This window comes from Aptenodytes forsteri, unplaced genomic scaffold (assembly GCF_000699145.1).
Source record: "Aptenodytes forsteri isolate BGI_AS27 unplaced genomic scaffold, ASM69914v1 Scaffold290, whole genome shotgun sequence".
In the NCBI taxonomy this organism is placed as follows: domain Eukaryota; kingdom Metazoa; phylum Chordata; class Aves; order Sphenisciformes; family Spheniscidae; genus Aptenodytes; species Aptenodytes forsteri.
The window spans coordinates 1,050,519-1,061,049 of NW_008795244.1; the positions used below are offsets into that span (position 1 = coordinate 1,050,519).

At 46.2% G+C, this 10,531-nt stretch overlaps 2 protein-coding genes across 3 annotated transcripts in view; one reads left to right on the forward strand and one right to left on the reverse strand.

Annotated features, from left to right (window-relative positions):
* LOC103898459 (methylcrotonoyl-CoA carboxylase beta chain, mitochondrial) overlaps positions 1 to 1,497 on the forward strand; it is a 14,996-nt gene extending 13,499 nt beyond the window's left edge. For both annotated transcript variants that reach the window (XM_009278738.1, XM_009278739.2), the window contains exon 12: positions 1,296 to 1,497. In XM_009278738.1, the coding sequence (XP_009277013.1) occupies positions 1,296 to 1,379 (84 nt within the window). In that variant the 3' untranslated portion in view covers positions 1,380 to 1,497. The remainder of the gene's footprint in view (positions 1 to 1,295) is intronic.
* An 819-nt stretch (positions 1,498 to 2,316) lies between these two features.
* On the reverse strand, positions 2,317 to 10,471 carry RPE65 (RPE65, retinoid isomerohydrolase). Its single transcript, XM_009278741.1, has 14 exons — positions 10,461 to 10,471; positions 9,638 to 9,720; positions 9,104 to 9,254; positions 8,406 to 8,513; positions 8,174 to 8,315; positions 7,344 to 7,491; positions 6,974 to 7,055; positions 6,440 to 6,572; positions 6,179 to 6,315; positions 5,364 to 5,493; positions 4,405 to 4,519; positions 4,213 to 4,307; positions 3,990 to 4,101; positions 2,317 to 2,535 (listed from the first exon to the last, which is right to left on the reverse strand). Exons 1-14 carry the CDS (start codon positions 10,469 to 10,471, stop codon positions 2,384 to 2,386), a joined length of 1,599 nt encoding a protein of 532 aa, XP_009277016.1. The 3' UTR covers positions 2,317 to 2,383.
* Positions 10,472 to 10,531: the final 60 nt, after the last annotated feature.

The window sequence follows — 10,531 nt, forward strand, 5'->3', positions numbered from 1 at the left end:
TGAAGAAAGGCTGAGAGAGTTGGGGTTGTTCAGCCTAGAGAAGAGAAGCCTTTGGGGAGACCTTATTGCAGCCTATCAGTACTTAAAGGGGGCTTATAAAAAAGATGGGGGCAGACTTTTTAGCAGGGCCTGTTGCGACAGGACAAGGGGCAATGGTTTTAAACTAAAGGGGGGTAGATTTAGACTAGATATAAGGAAGAAATTTTTTACACTGAGGGTGGTGAAGCACTGGAACAAGTTGCCCAGCGAGGTGGTAGATGCCCCATCCCTGGAAACATTCAAGGTCAGGTTGGACAGGGCTCTGAGCAACCTGATCTAGTTGAAGATGTCCCTGCCCACAGCAGGGCGATTGGACTAGATGACCTTTAGAATCATAGAATAGGTTGGAAGGGACCTCTATGTGTGACAGTTGAAATGAATTATTTTTACTCTCGGGTAATTTTCACCAGCACACCATAATTCCTGTTTACATCTTTAGCTGGTTTTTTACAATATTGTTTTGCTACTTTATCCCAGTTCTTGCTAATAGATGGAATTTATGTTTAGCTTTGTCTGAACTGACAGCATGTGCTCATTCAGATCCTTAATGTGCCTTTTTTTTAATAGGCTTTAAAAGACAATGTGTGCTCCAATAGCAGTGGAATATGCACAGTGAAATTAGGAAAATGCTTCTCATGACTCTTGATTTCCAACAAGATGCACAAAAGGTTTTGGCAAAGGAGACTATTATACACACCATATGATGAAAGTTAACAAAATCTTAATGGATGTTGTTTTTGAAGACCAAAACCAGTTCTGTATTTTCAGTCCCTGTTGTCACAAGACACCAAGAAAGATGACTTCTTAGAAAAAGATGGATGCGGAGGAGGAGGATGTTCTGCTAATTTCTGATATGCGATTGGGAACCTTAGGAGCATAGCTATGTAATAACAGAAATTGATTATCACTTAATATATTTTCATTGGAGTTTTACAGCAAAATAGCTTCCCAGTGTTCCAAAAGTAATTCTCTTGTCACCACAGTGACTTTAAAATGGTTCAGTGGTCTCTGTATGCAATGCATAAACTTTGGGATCCTGAGGACATTCCTTCCTTTACGTTTCCCCTGCCCCAGTGGTAGATTACACTGACATCTTATCTCCCCTGATGCTACAGCCAGCAACTGTTCATTTTAAGTGTTCATTGTTTTGCAAAAAGTAAAACAAATGCATTACGGAATGAGGGCATAACTAGTAAGTTTTACTAGTTTTTTGTTTCAGAGGCCCATTGCTTATATTGTCTTTTGTTTTTAATTAGGTAATTGCAAAGTGCTTAGAGATTATAGAACAGCAGAAGTACCAGGTCATATCTCCGTGTCAATATCCTGTCATCAGAATGTGACTGCAGCCATTTTCAAGTGATCAGCCTTTTAAAGTTAGCACCGTGTACTAGAAATCTTTAATGTCAATGATTTTCTAATACTTTGATACCATTAAAAACATTACCATTGCAGACAAACAAGAATCCTGGATTTTAAGTCTATTGGCAATAAGTTGTATTTTGAACCGTAGCCTCTTACTACATTAGTTGAAAACTTATTTTGTGAAAAGGAAGGATTAAGCTGAGAGTCTAGAGCACACTAAGGAAGCAAATTAATCCCAAGCCGTAACAATTGCTTGATTTTTTTCATATTCACGTCTTAGTATGAAATCCAGAACTCAAGAAACTGCACTTTGACAAAAGAAATGGGAAAGAGAAAACACATAAGCTAGCGTGTGCAATTTTCAGCCGCAGTAAAGGACGAAATGCTGCCTGCCACACAGTCTTGGGCCTGCCAGTTCAGATTTCCAAAGCAGCTATGGAAAGGCTCCACTCGGATTGCTCTGAGGATACTAAAGGAGTGACCAGGAAGTGATTTAAATCTGTAACACTTCAGTATAGGCTAAAAATTACCTCTTCTCAAGGCATGTAACAGAGCACAGAGACTGGTCTACATGTTTCCATGTGTACAGGTACTGCGTTTACACTGTGCTGTTTCATGCATCTTTAACTCTGCCACAGCTGCAAAGTTTAGTTTTGTAAAACCAAAAAACTCCCCACCATCCCAAACTTGTGTTGTTTTAACTGTATAGTTCTTACACCCTTTGGCATAATTTCAAGATGTACAGTGCTATTTGAAAAATACCTGGTTAAGTATTTTGAAGAATCATCAACAAAACTGAAATGCTCAATCTTAATTAAGTAGCCATACAAAGAAAAAGGCTACTAGGAAGAAAATTAACTCTATCCCAGCTGAAACCAGGACAGTGATGTTGAAGGAGTTTAGGTCATCTGAGTGCTTGTAAAAGGAGACTGCACCTTTTCAGAGCTGGAAGAAACCTAATGCGACGTGTTGCAGGCAGTGGTCATGCTCTTTTGAAGAGTCCGTGGAACGTCACGGGAATGTTCACCTCCACTTCAGCCCTGGCAACCTCGCTCATGTCTTTGGCATTCAGGATCAGGAGGTAGGCGGGCTTCAGCCCTGTGCCTGGGCTGATCACGATGCTCAGCACAACCCCTAGTAGGCAAGGAAAACAAGAAGCCTGTCCCAGGTGTGCACTTGCCGTACCCTTCCCTTGGGCTGGTCGAGGTAAGAGTAGCCACTCGCACACAGGACACCAGTAAATCCTGTTATTATTGCATGATCGTCAGTTCTGAAGTAGACAGATTATTTCTCACACCATTTTGGATTCTTGCCGTCGTCAGCTTGCCAGCGGGGGGTGCTGTGGCACAGTAGCTCCTATAGAGTTTCTTTTTAAAACTGAAAAGTGTTTTTATGCTGAAAAGGAACTATGAAAAGCTATTGCAGGGGCTGACGACAAATGTCACTTACTGGAATATATATCAAATTTGTCCATTAATTTTTTCAACATTATGAATTACTTTATAAACTTATAAATTACTTTACAATTCTGCTTCTGAGGTTTAACGTGACGAGATACCCATTTCTGGATCCTGGCATCCCTGTGTGGAATGGATGGGACGTCCTAGCTCTTAGGTTGTTTGTTCATTTGTGTACTCTGTGGGTCAGTCATTGCAGGAGAACGTGGGAACAACCATACACCATAGTCCGTGACAGCATCAAACACAGCCTTGGGGAAGATGACAGAAACGTGAGCATGGAGCCCGGTGTTAACTCAGCTTTCGGTGAGTGCTTCTGCAGGGGCTTAAGTCCCAGGAAGTGAGAGAGACTTAAACATATCCCTAAAATGCATGTTGTCTACTTCAATTAAAGAAAGCTTCTAAGAACAAGCTTCAAACCTTTTCATTTCAGTGGGACTTAAGCCCCTGCATAAGCACTTTCCTGAACTGGGAACAGATAATAAGAAATTTCACTCTGAAATATGAAATATTTGGCTATGACATACAAAACTCTCACTATAAACCAGTGAGACTTGGCTCTTAAATTCAGCAGAGCCAAGATTTCTCCTAGCTTCATGTAATCCTTTTTGGAGATGAGGAATTCAGGGAATAAGTGGACACCCTCTCAGGCTGAGTGCTGCCACTCACCTTCAAAAGTAGGTTCAGGGCTGGGGATGTGCGAAGAAACGCGTACAGTGCTTAGCATGAATACAACTATGTGTTCTTGAATGACAAAGCCTGTATTCACTACACTCCTGCACGAGGAGGATGGGTTAGGAGTAGAAAACACGCTTGGTTTAGGAGAGGTTTAAATTTTACAAAGTTCTGCCACCTGGAATTTCCTGATGGAAAAAGGCTAGGAAATGAGGACAACAGATCATCTAAACCTAGAGGTCTTTCTCCTCCTTTGTTTTCATTCAGTCTCAATTTTCCCACATTCTTCTCAGAAACTTCCCACCAGCGTTAGAACAAGGTACATCATGTCCGGGAGCTGCCTGTGGGCTCTGCTTGTGCCCGCCTCTGGCACAGCCTTGCAGGCAGCCCCCGCGGCCAGCAGACACAAGCTTTTCAAATCATGATGCCATTGACCAAAATAAAAATCACTGTTACCGTCATCTTCCTCTAGGGCATCCGGATTGGAAACAAAGATCGGCTCTGATGGGTACCCGTCTGGCTCCTGCCACACCCATGTCTCCTTTGTTTTAACATTCAGCTTGCAAAGCTAAAGGTGGGAAAAAAAACGAAAAACCCACATCTCAGAAATACTCTTTTTTTTGTCCTTAAACTGAAAGCTCATGCAAAAGATGTGCCTCACCCGTTCATTGATAGTTACCCTGTCTGGGACAAAGTGATTCAGCCCCAGCCCATACGCATACGTGTAAGGTTTCCCACCATATTTCTTGTAATTGATCTGTGGAAATTCAAAGGCTACAATAAAAAAAAATTATGCATGAGGATTAGTAGGATGCGGAGTGCAGGGGGTACTCGTGTTGCCACTGGCTGTGCTTCAGGGTCATCATCTTACCGTGGCGTGGCCCTGAGAAAATAACTTCTGGCTCCAGCCATATGGTCTCATCGCTGCGCAGGGTCGCCGTAGCTGTCGTGTAGGGCAGGGTGACCAAGTTCTTGCCCGTGTCAGCCTGGGACAAAGAAAAATACACAACAGAAATGCAGAAACAGATTTCTTAGTCTGTTTGCACAGATCCGTTGCAAACTGCATTGAACAGCGAAGGCAGCGATGTGCAGCAGAGCCTCATCAAGCTGCAGAATGGCAGTATGCTTCTTCCATTTTCTTAGCAATAGTGCAGTGAGAGTGCCTATTGCTAAAACCAGACCGTATGTCAGCCTTCACTGTGCTCATAAACACATGCATAACTTTTTTCCCCTCCTTAAGACATTCAGAGGTTTTAATTAAGCACTGCCACATGGGTTGCACTTTTTGCTTGATCAGCAACACAAGCAGGGGTGCCTGTGAGCTTTGCAGCTCTGCAAGCAGCTCGGCTGACCTGCATCCCCCCGGCAGCCCTTGGCCCACCTGCTGATGACCACAAGCGGGGTCGCTGGGAAAAAACCCCAGCAATTGCAAGCCAGAGCGCTTTGCACCAGGCTGGCCACTTAATGGGCCTCACACTGTGAGTTGGGGCTGGAGGATTTAACCACACGTGCTCAGGCTTGCAGCCGCTCCCTTCTCCGCTCCTGGCAGTGGCACCCTCCAGGATTAACTGCTGCCCCACAGTCTCTGCTCTGAACAGTAACGTATGAGAAATAAAACTGAGTAACATTGATCAGCTAAAGAAAATAAAAAGTTTCTCTAAAGACCCATACTTTAAGTCCTGCACCCCCATGAAAATGCTTAATTTGAATTAAATGGGGTCAGGCAGACCACTAATGATGCTCGGCCATAAGCCCTGCAGGGGAGTGGTGCAGATGCTGGCGCCTCCGAGCCCCGCTGGCAGCTGCAGTGGCACAGAGTCACGCTGGTACCTTGTCGATGTTCAGGGGCAGCACGTATCTGCGGGCTTCAGGCTGCGGGGCTTTCTCTGCCTGTTGCTTCACTTCATCCCAGTTTGCTCGTAAGTTGGCTAAGTAGAGGTAATTGTAAACAAACTCAAACCTGCACAAAAACAGGATCACAGACAGAAACAAAGATGTCATTTGCAAGTGAGGGGATTCAAATGCAGCTGTTTTTTTCTAAAATTCAATGGAGTGAGACGAGTCCCGGCCCAGCTCCTTGGCAGAAGCAAGCTGTGCGTGCGCATCGCTTCCCCTGTGAGGAAAACCCGGCAGCTGCTGGTTTTCGCCCTGAGTGCCCTGCAGCAGCGGCCAGAACCACCTCAGCTCAGGGCGCCCCGGCTATGCAGCCAACACGGGGTTGGGCAACACCATTTTGATGCCACATTTCTCTGTGTTAACACAAAAAGCAGCATTCGAACCTCAAGCAGATCCTGCTCATTGCAGCCCCAGGAACTGAAATATCATCAGCCCTTGGGTAGTCAATAATATTTATTAAAGATAAAGGGAAACGAGGTCTCAGAAAATGAGTTTCAAACAGGCTCTCTGCACCTCTGGGTAACTTCCACACTGTCTAGTCTGTGTGTCACCACATGTGAATATTTAGATGGGTTGGGGAGAGTCAGTGCAAGTGCCGCAGGCGATTCCAGTGGGGAAGGGATGTGCCAGCGCAGGGACCGGCATGTCTGGTGCTGGGGCTCTGCTGGCCCCCACCAGCTTGTGCAGGGGGAGGCACAATGCCACAGGGACCCTCGGCCACCTCCAGGCTCGGCACCGCCAAGACTCACCCCTTCCAGGTGCAGAGGTCGACAATCAGAAATCCATTATCTTCATAGGTGTTAATGTGATGGAAAAGGTTGAAGGCCGAGGTGCGGTATTTGATGTTCAGGAGCTTGCCTTTCTTCTCTGCCACATGAAGCCAGACCTGAAAAGCAAGCAGCTGCTTGGTGTAGGCTCAGAGAAATGAAAGTGAAACCGATACATGATGGGCCTCCCAGTCCAGGGCTGGCTGCCCAGTACAGCCCAGTTTGGTACGACCCACCGCTTACCCCCATGGTTTCGTTGGACTCGAAGCAGTCCATGTAGTTGGCTCCCCAAAGGCTCCAGGAGGAGAGGAACTTGAGGAGGTTGATTTTCACCGGTGTTTCAACAAACACTATGTAGTTTGAGGTCAGCCCAAAGCTGTTTGGAAATGTACGGGGAGCACATCAAGCTCACTGTAGTTAGTTTGGACAAAAACCACGTAGTAGTTTGACTTAAGCGCTGAATATAGCACGCAGATCATCACTTAAAATAACAGGAATATAAACATCCTGATTTTGGTAAGTCTCCTAATTTTAGTTGCTGATTACATGCAAGAACAAGCCCTGCGTGTCACTTCTGTAGAGCATGCAATGCCAGCGATGCTGTACAAACATACCCACCTTTGTGTGCTTGCAGAAATAAAAGGGGACTCTGTTAGCCTGCGCTCACTGCTCAGAGCAGCTGCTTTGCCGTGAGAACACGCTGTGTGGCACACGTGAGCAGCATCCCTCTTTTCAGCCGACCTGCATTGTCAGTCTACTGACCCCACGAAACGTTACCTGTGAACGTAAGAGGGCTTAAACCTGTCGCTGCAAGGGAACTGCACCACCACCTCTGACTTGTTCATCGGATCTTCCTTGTCTGGAAGAGGACAGTTGAAGGGTTATGGGGAGTTTCACCCATACTTACTTAGTCTGTATTTGTAGTGTTTACCCAACAAGTTTCTGCCTTTAACACAAAGGGAGTTCATGATTTAGAAACCATGTAAATAATTGTTTTAAAGATAACATTTCCGTTAATTAAAAAAGCGAATACAATCTAAAGAAGATCAAAAAAAAGCAACTTGATGATGAAACTCATTTGAAGGATAAAAAAAGTTATTTATGGGACAAGATTTTCTCAGTTCGCTCAGAGGTGGGATTAACTGACCTGCCTGAAGCGGAGGAATCCGTATGATGTTATAGGCAAGTGCAAAGTTTTTTCCAAAGCAATTGCCGATGTTGTAAACCGTCCCGTCGTTTTCAATGTGGGGATGAGCCGTTGCCCCATTGACAGACACATATTTACAGAGATCCACCTGGAGAAGAAGATGCAGAAAGTCAGGAGCTTTCTTGGCAGGAGATGAGAAGCTACCAGCTCTGCAAGGTGTTGCAGGTCAATACGTCCTTGCTTCAGATGTGGAAAGTTCTTCTCTAAGCCCAAATCACTATCTGTTTTGTGAAAAGAAGAACAGCAAAGCCAAGCAATTTGAGACGGTCAGGTGAGCTGACATAGTTACAGGGAGAGGTTCGGGATCCTGGGGTGCAAAAGGAAAGGCTCCACAGGCTGGACATTGGTAACACAGCAAAGAAAAACATCAACACACGCATTCTATGTTACATATTGTTCTACAGGCTGAATGTTGCTCAGCTCCGATGTAAATAAAGGGAGCAGTAAAGCTCTGGTGAGGAGCCCTCCGGTTACGGTCCCCTTTGGCCAGGCTGCAGTGTAGCTCCAGTTTGCAAACCCCAACCCAAGCACGAGGATACAGACCATGGACCCCCATCGCCTCCTAATTAAATATTACTCAGAGCAGCAGCAGTGGGTTCATTTACAAGCTTGTTCTGACTCTGCTCTCGCTAACCCTCACAGCTGGCTTCGTTTCTGGATCATCTTCCTGACAAACCCCAACTCTTGCCTTGTTGTAAGAGGCTGTTATTAAACATTTTCATTTTAGTTTTACTCCTCCACATATTTAGAAGCTCAGTATAAAGACCCACCTGCTTAATTGTCTCTAATGTATCTGGGTTAATTTTGGTTATAAAGTTGGTCTCAGTACACGCATAGTAATCTTCGCCGACGGGGTAGATGTTAACAAGGGCATTATCAGTGACCTCCACACCTTTGAAGTATGAAAAAAACCTGAGCAGAGAAAATGGACAGGCAGTCAGGGGCTTCTTGGAAGCGGAAGCACTGTAGGACATCGCTGCAATGTCTACAACCTCGAGGTACCTGGAAAAGATGTTCTTGCATGGGTCTGGGTACGCATAGGTGCCAAATTCTGTTATCACGATCCTTTTCTCAGTCATTGCTCTTACATAAGCATCAGTTCTGATAAACCTGGGTAGGGCGAGAAGGCACATTACAGGTATAGCTGTAAAACCGCAATGGGCTATGCAGTTAAAATACCAATATTCTTGTGATGAGCCTTGTGAGACCTCTGAAAGCTTGCAGGTCCCCGCAGCCTCACGTTGCATCTGGAGCACGTGAGGTCCAGCAACTGCCCCCCCCCCACTGTGGCACTGGGAAGGGATGGCTGGCGAAAAGCTGAAGCTGATGGGAAATACAGCGCTTTGTCTAAATGTTCAAACACCTGAAAGCTGATAGCTCGGCAGCTTCTAACTGAAAACACATTTCAGTTTTCAGACAACGTTGTAATTCTGTCACTGCCTGCAGCTACATCCAGCCCTCCCTCCCCTCCCAGATGTTTTGTAATCTGTACAAAAAGTTGCATTTCTGCTAACTACGAGTAAGTTTCAGTTATTTTCAGCTGCTTTTAGCGATGTCACTGTTAGAGCTCTTCCAATAACCGCATGGACTTGAAATAACCGGCACCTCCCACGTGCTGGGCAGCAGAGCACATCCTCAGTGCTTGCAGTTGAGCAAGTGCTTCATTATTTATGTTTTTTGTTTGAAAAATTGCCACATACCTTCGGTGATAGGTAACATGCCCCTCCTTGAAGTCGAACTTGTGGAGGAGCGCCTGACCATCAAAGAGGTGATAGAAGGGCTCTGCGCCCACCTCGAACAAGCCAGGACCACATCTCAGAAGGCTTCCTCGCAGCCAGGTGGGAATCCTGCCTGCGGAAGATGCAACATTGGTATGTGCACAGCCCATGGGCAAATCAGACCAAATAATTTTTATTGTGTCAACAAAAAGAACAAAAAGCTGCAAGCTATTTTTTTAACGTTTATTAAACTTGGTTTTTAAACATGCATGAGCTCTTTAAACTATGCTGTTTTCTTCACCTACACACCTACCGTAGACCAAGGTATTCAGTATTGAAAAGTCTAAAGATCCCCCATCCAATCTGTCCTTCCTCTACCCCAAAATACACCAGCCCTGTTAAGTCCTTTACCTCCGACCCTGTGCTCCAACCCTTGTAAAGCCTCCGAGCTCTGGTGGGCCATGAGCTCCCGAGAGCAAAAGCTGGGCAGGAGGAGATCAGGGAGCCCACACCAACCTGTGACGTGGGCGGTCACCGGAGAGGACAGTTCCTCCACAGTCTCAAAGAGCTTCTTGTAGCCTCCAGCGGGATGCTCGACTCTGAAAGGGCCAGCAGACCTGGGGTTACCCCGGTTTTGGGATAGCTTTGGAACCCGCCCCCTCAAGAGAGGGGGTTTTGTTTCTGGATGGACTGATCTGCAACTTGCAAATAACTTGAAAGATCAGGAGAGAGAAGCACCAGCCTTTGTGGGGGAAAAGGCTCTGGGGGCTCTGACCAGCTACTGCAGCCACTAGCAAACCGCCCAGACCCCGAGCCTGAGCGCGTGATGGAGGAATAGGGAATACCGATGGGACAGCCTGTGCCGCAGCACTGCAGGCACTCTCACCCAATGGACAAATTCAGGATATCCTGAATCATCAGGAAGCAAAATCCAACTTGTACCTCCCAGGTCTTGGATAAGCATTTTTTTTCCTTTTTTCTTTGAGTAAAGTGTACTTGAGTGTGTAGCTGAGAATTATTTGCTAGGTTCCAATTTTGACCTACTGCAGAGCCCATGAAGACAGGCCAGACAGGCTGTGCAGGGTACTGTCCTTCCCCTCCAAAGTACAGACCATCCTCTGGTACCTGGAGGTGATCCTGTCCCCCCAGACCAGAATCACGCCGCTGCATGGGATGTACCAGCACAGACACCCACACACACAGATTTCCCCCCCCCCTTCCTCCTCCCCTCCAGACTGCGCTGACCCCCAGCCTCACAGCAACCCCCCCCAGCCAACGCTACACCGCGATGGCAATCGGTGACTTGCTCCTACAGAGGAGCGCCCGCAGGAATACTCACTGGCTGTACATTCTCTCCCTGACAAAGGACCTGAGCCTCCGGCAGCCAAGTGCGCAGCGAGTGCTTTGCGC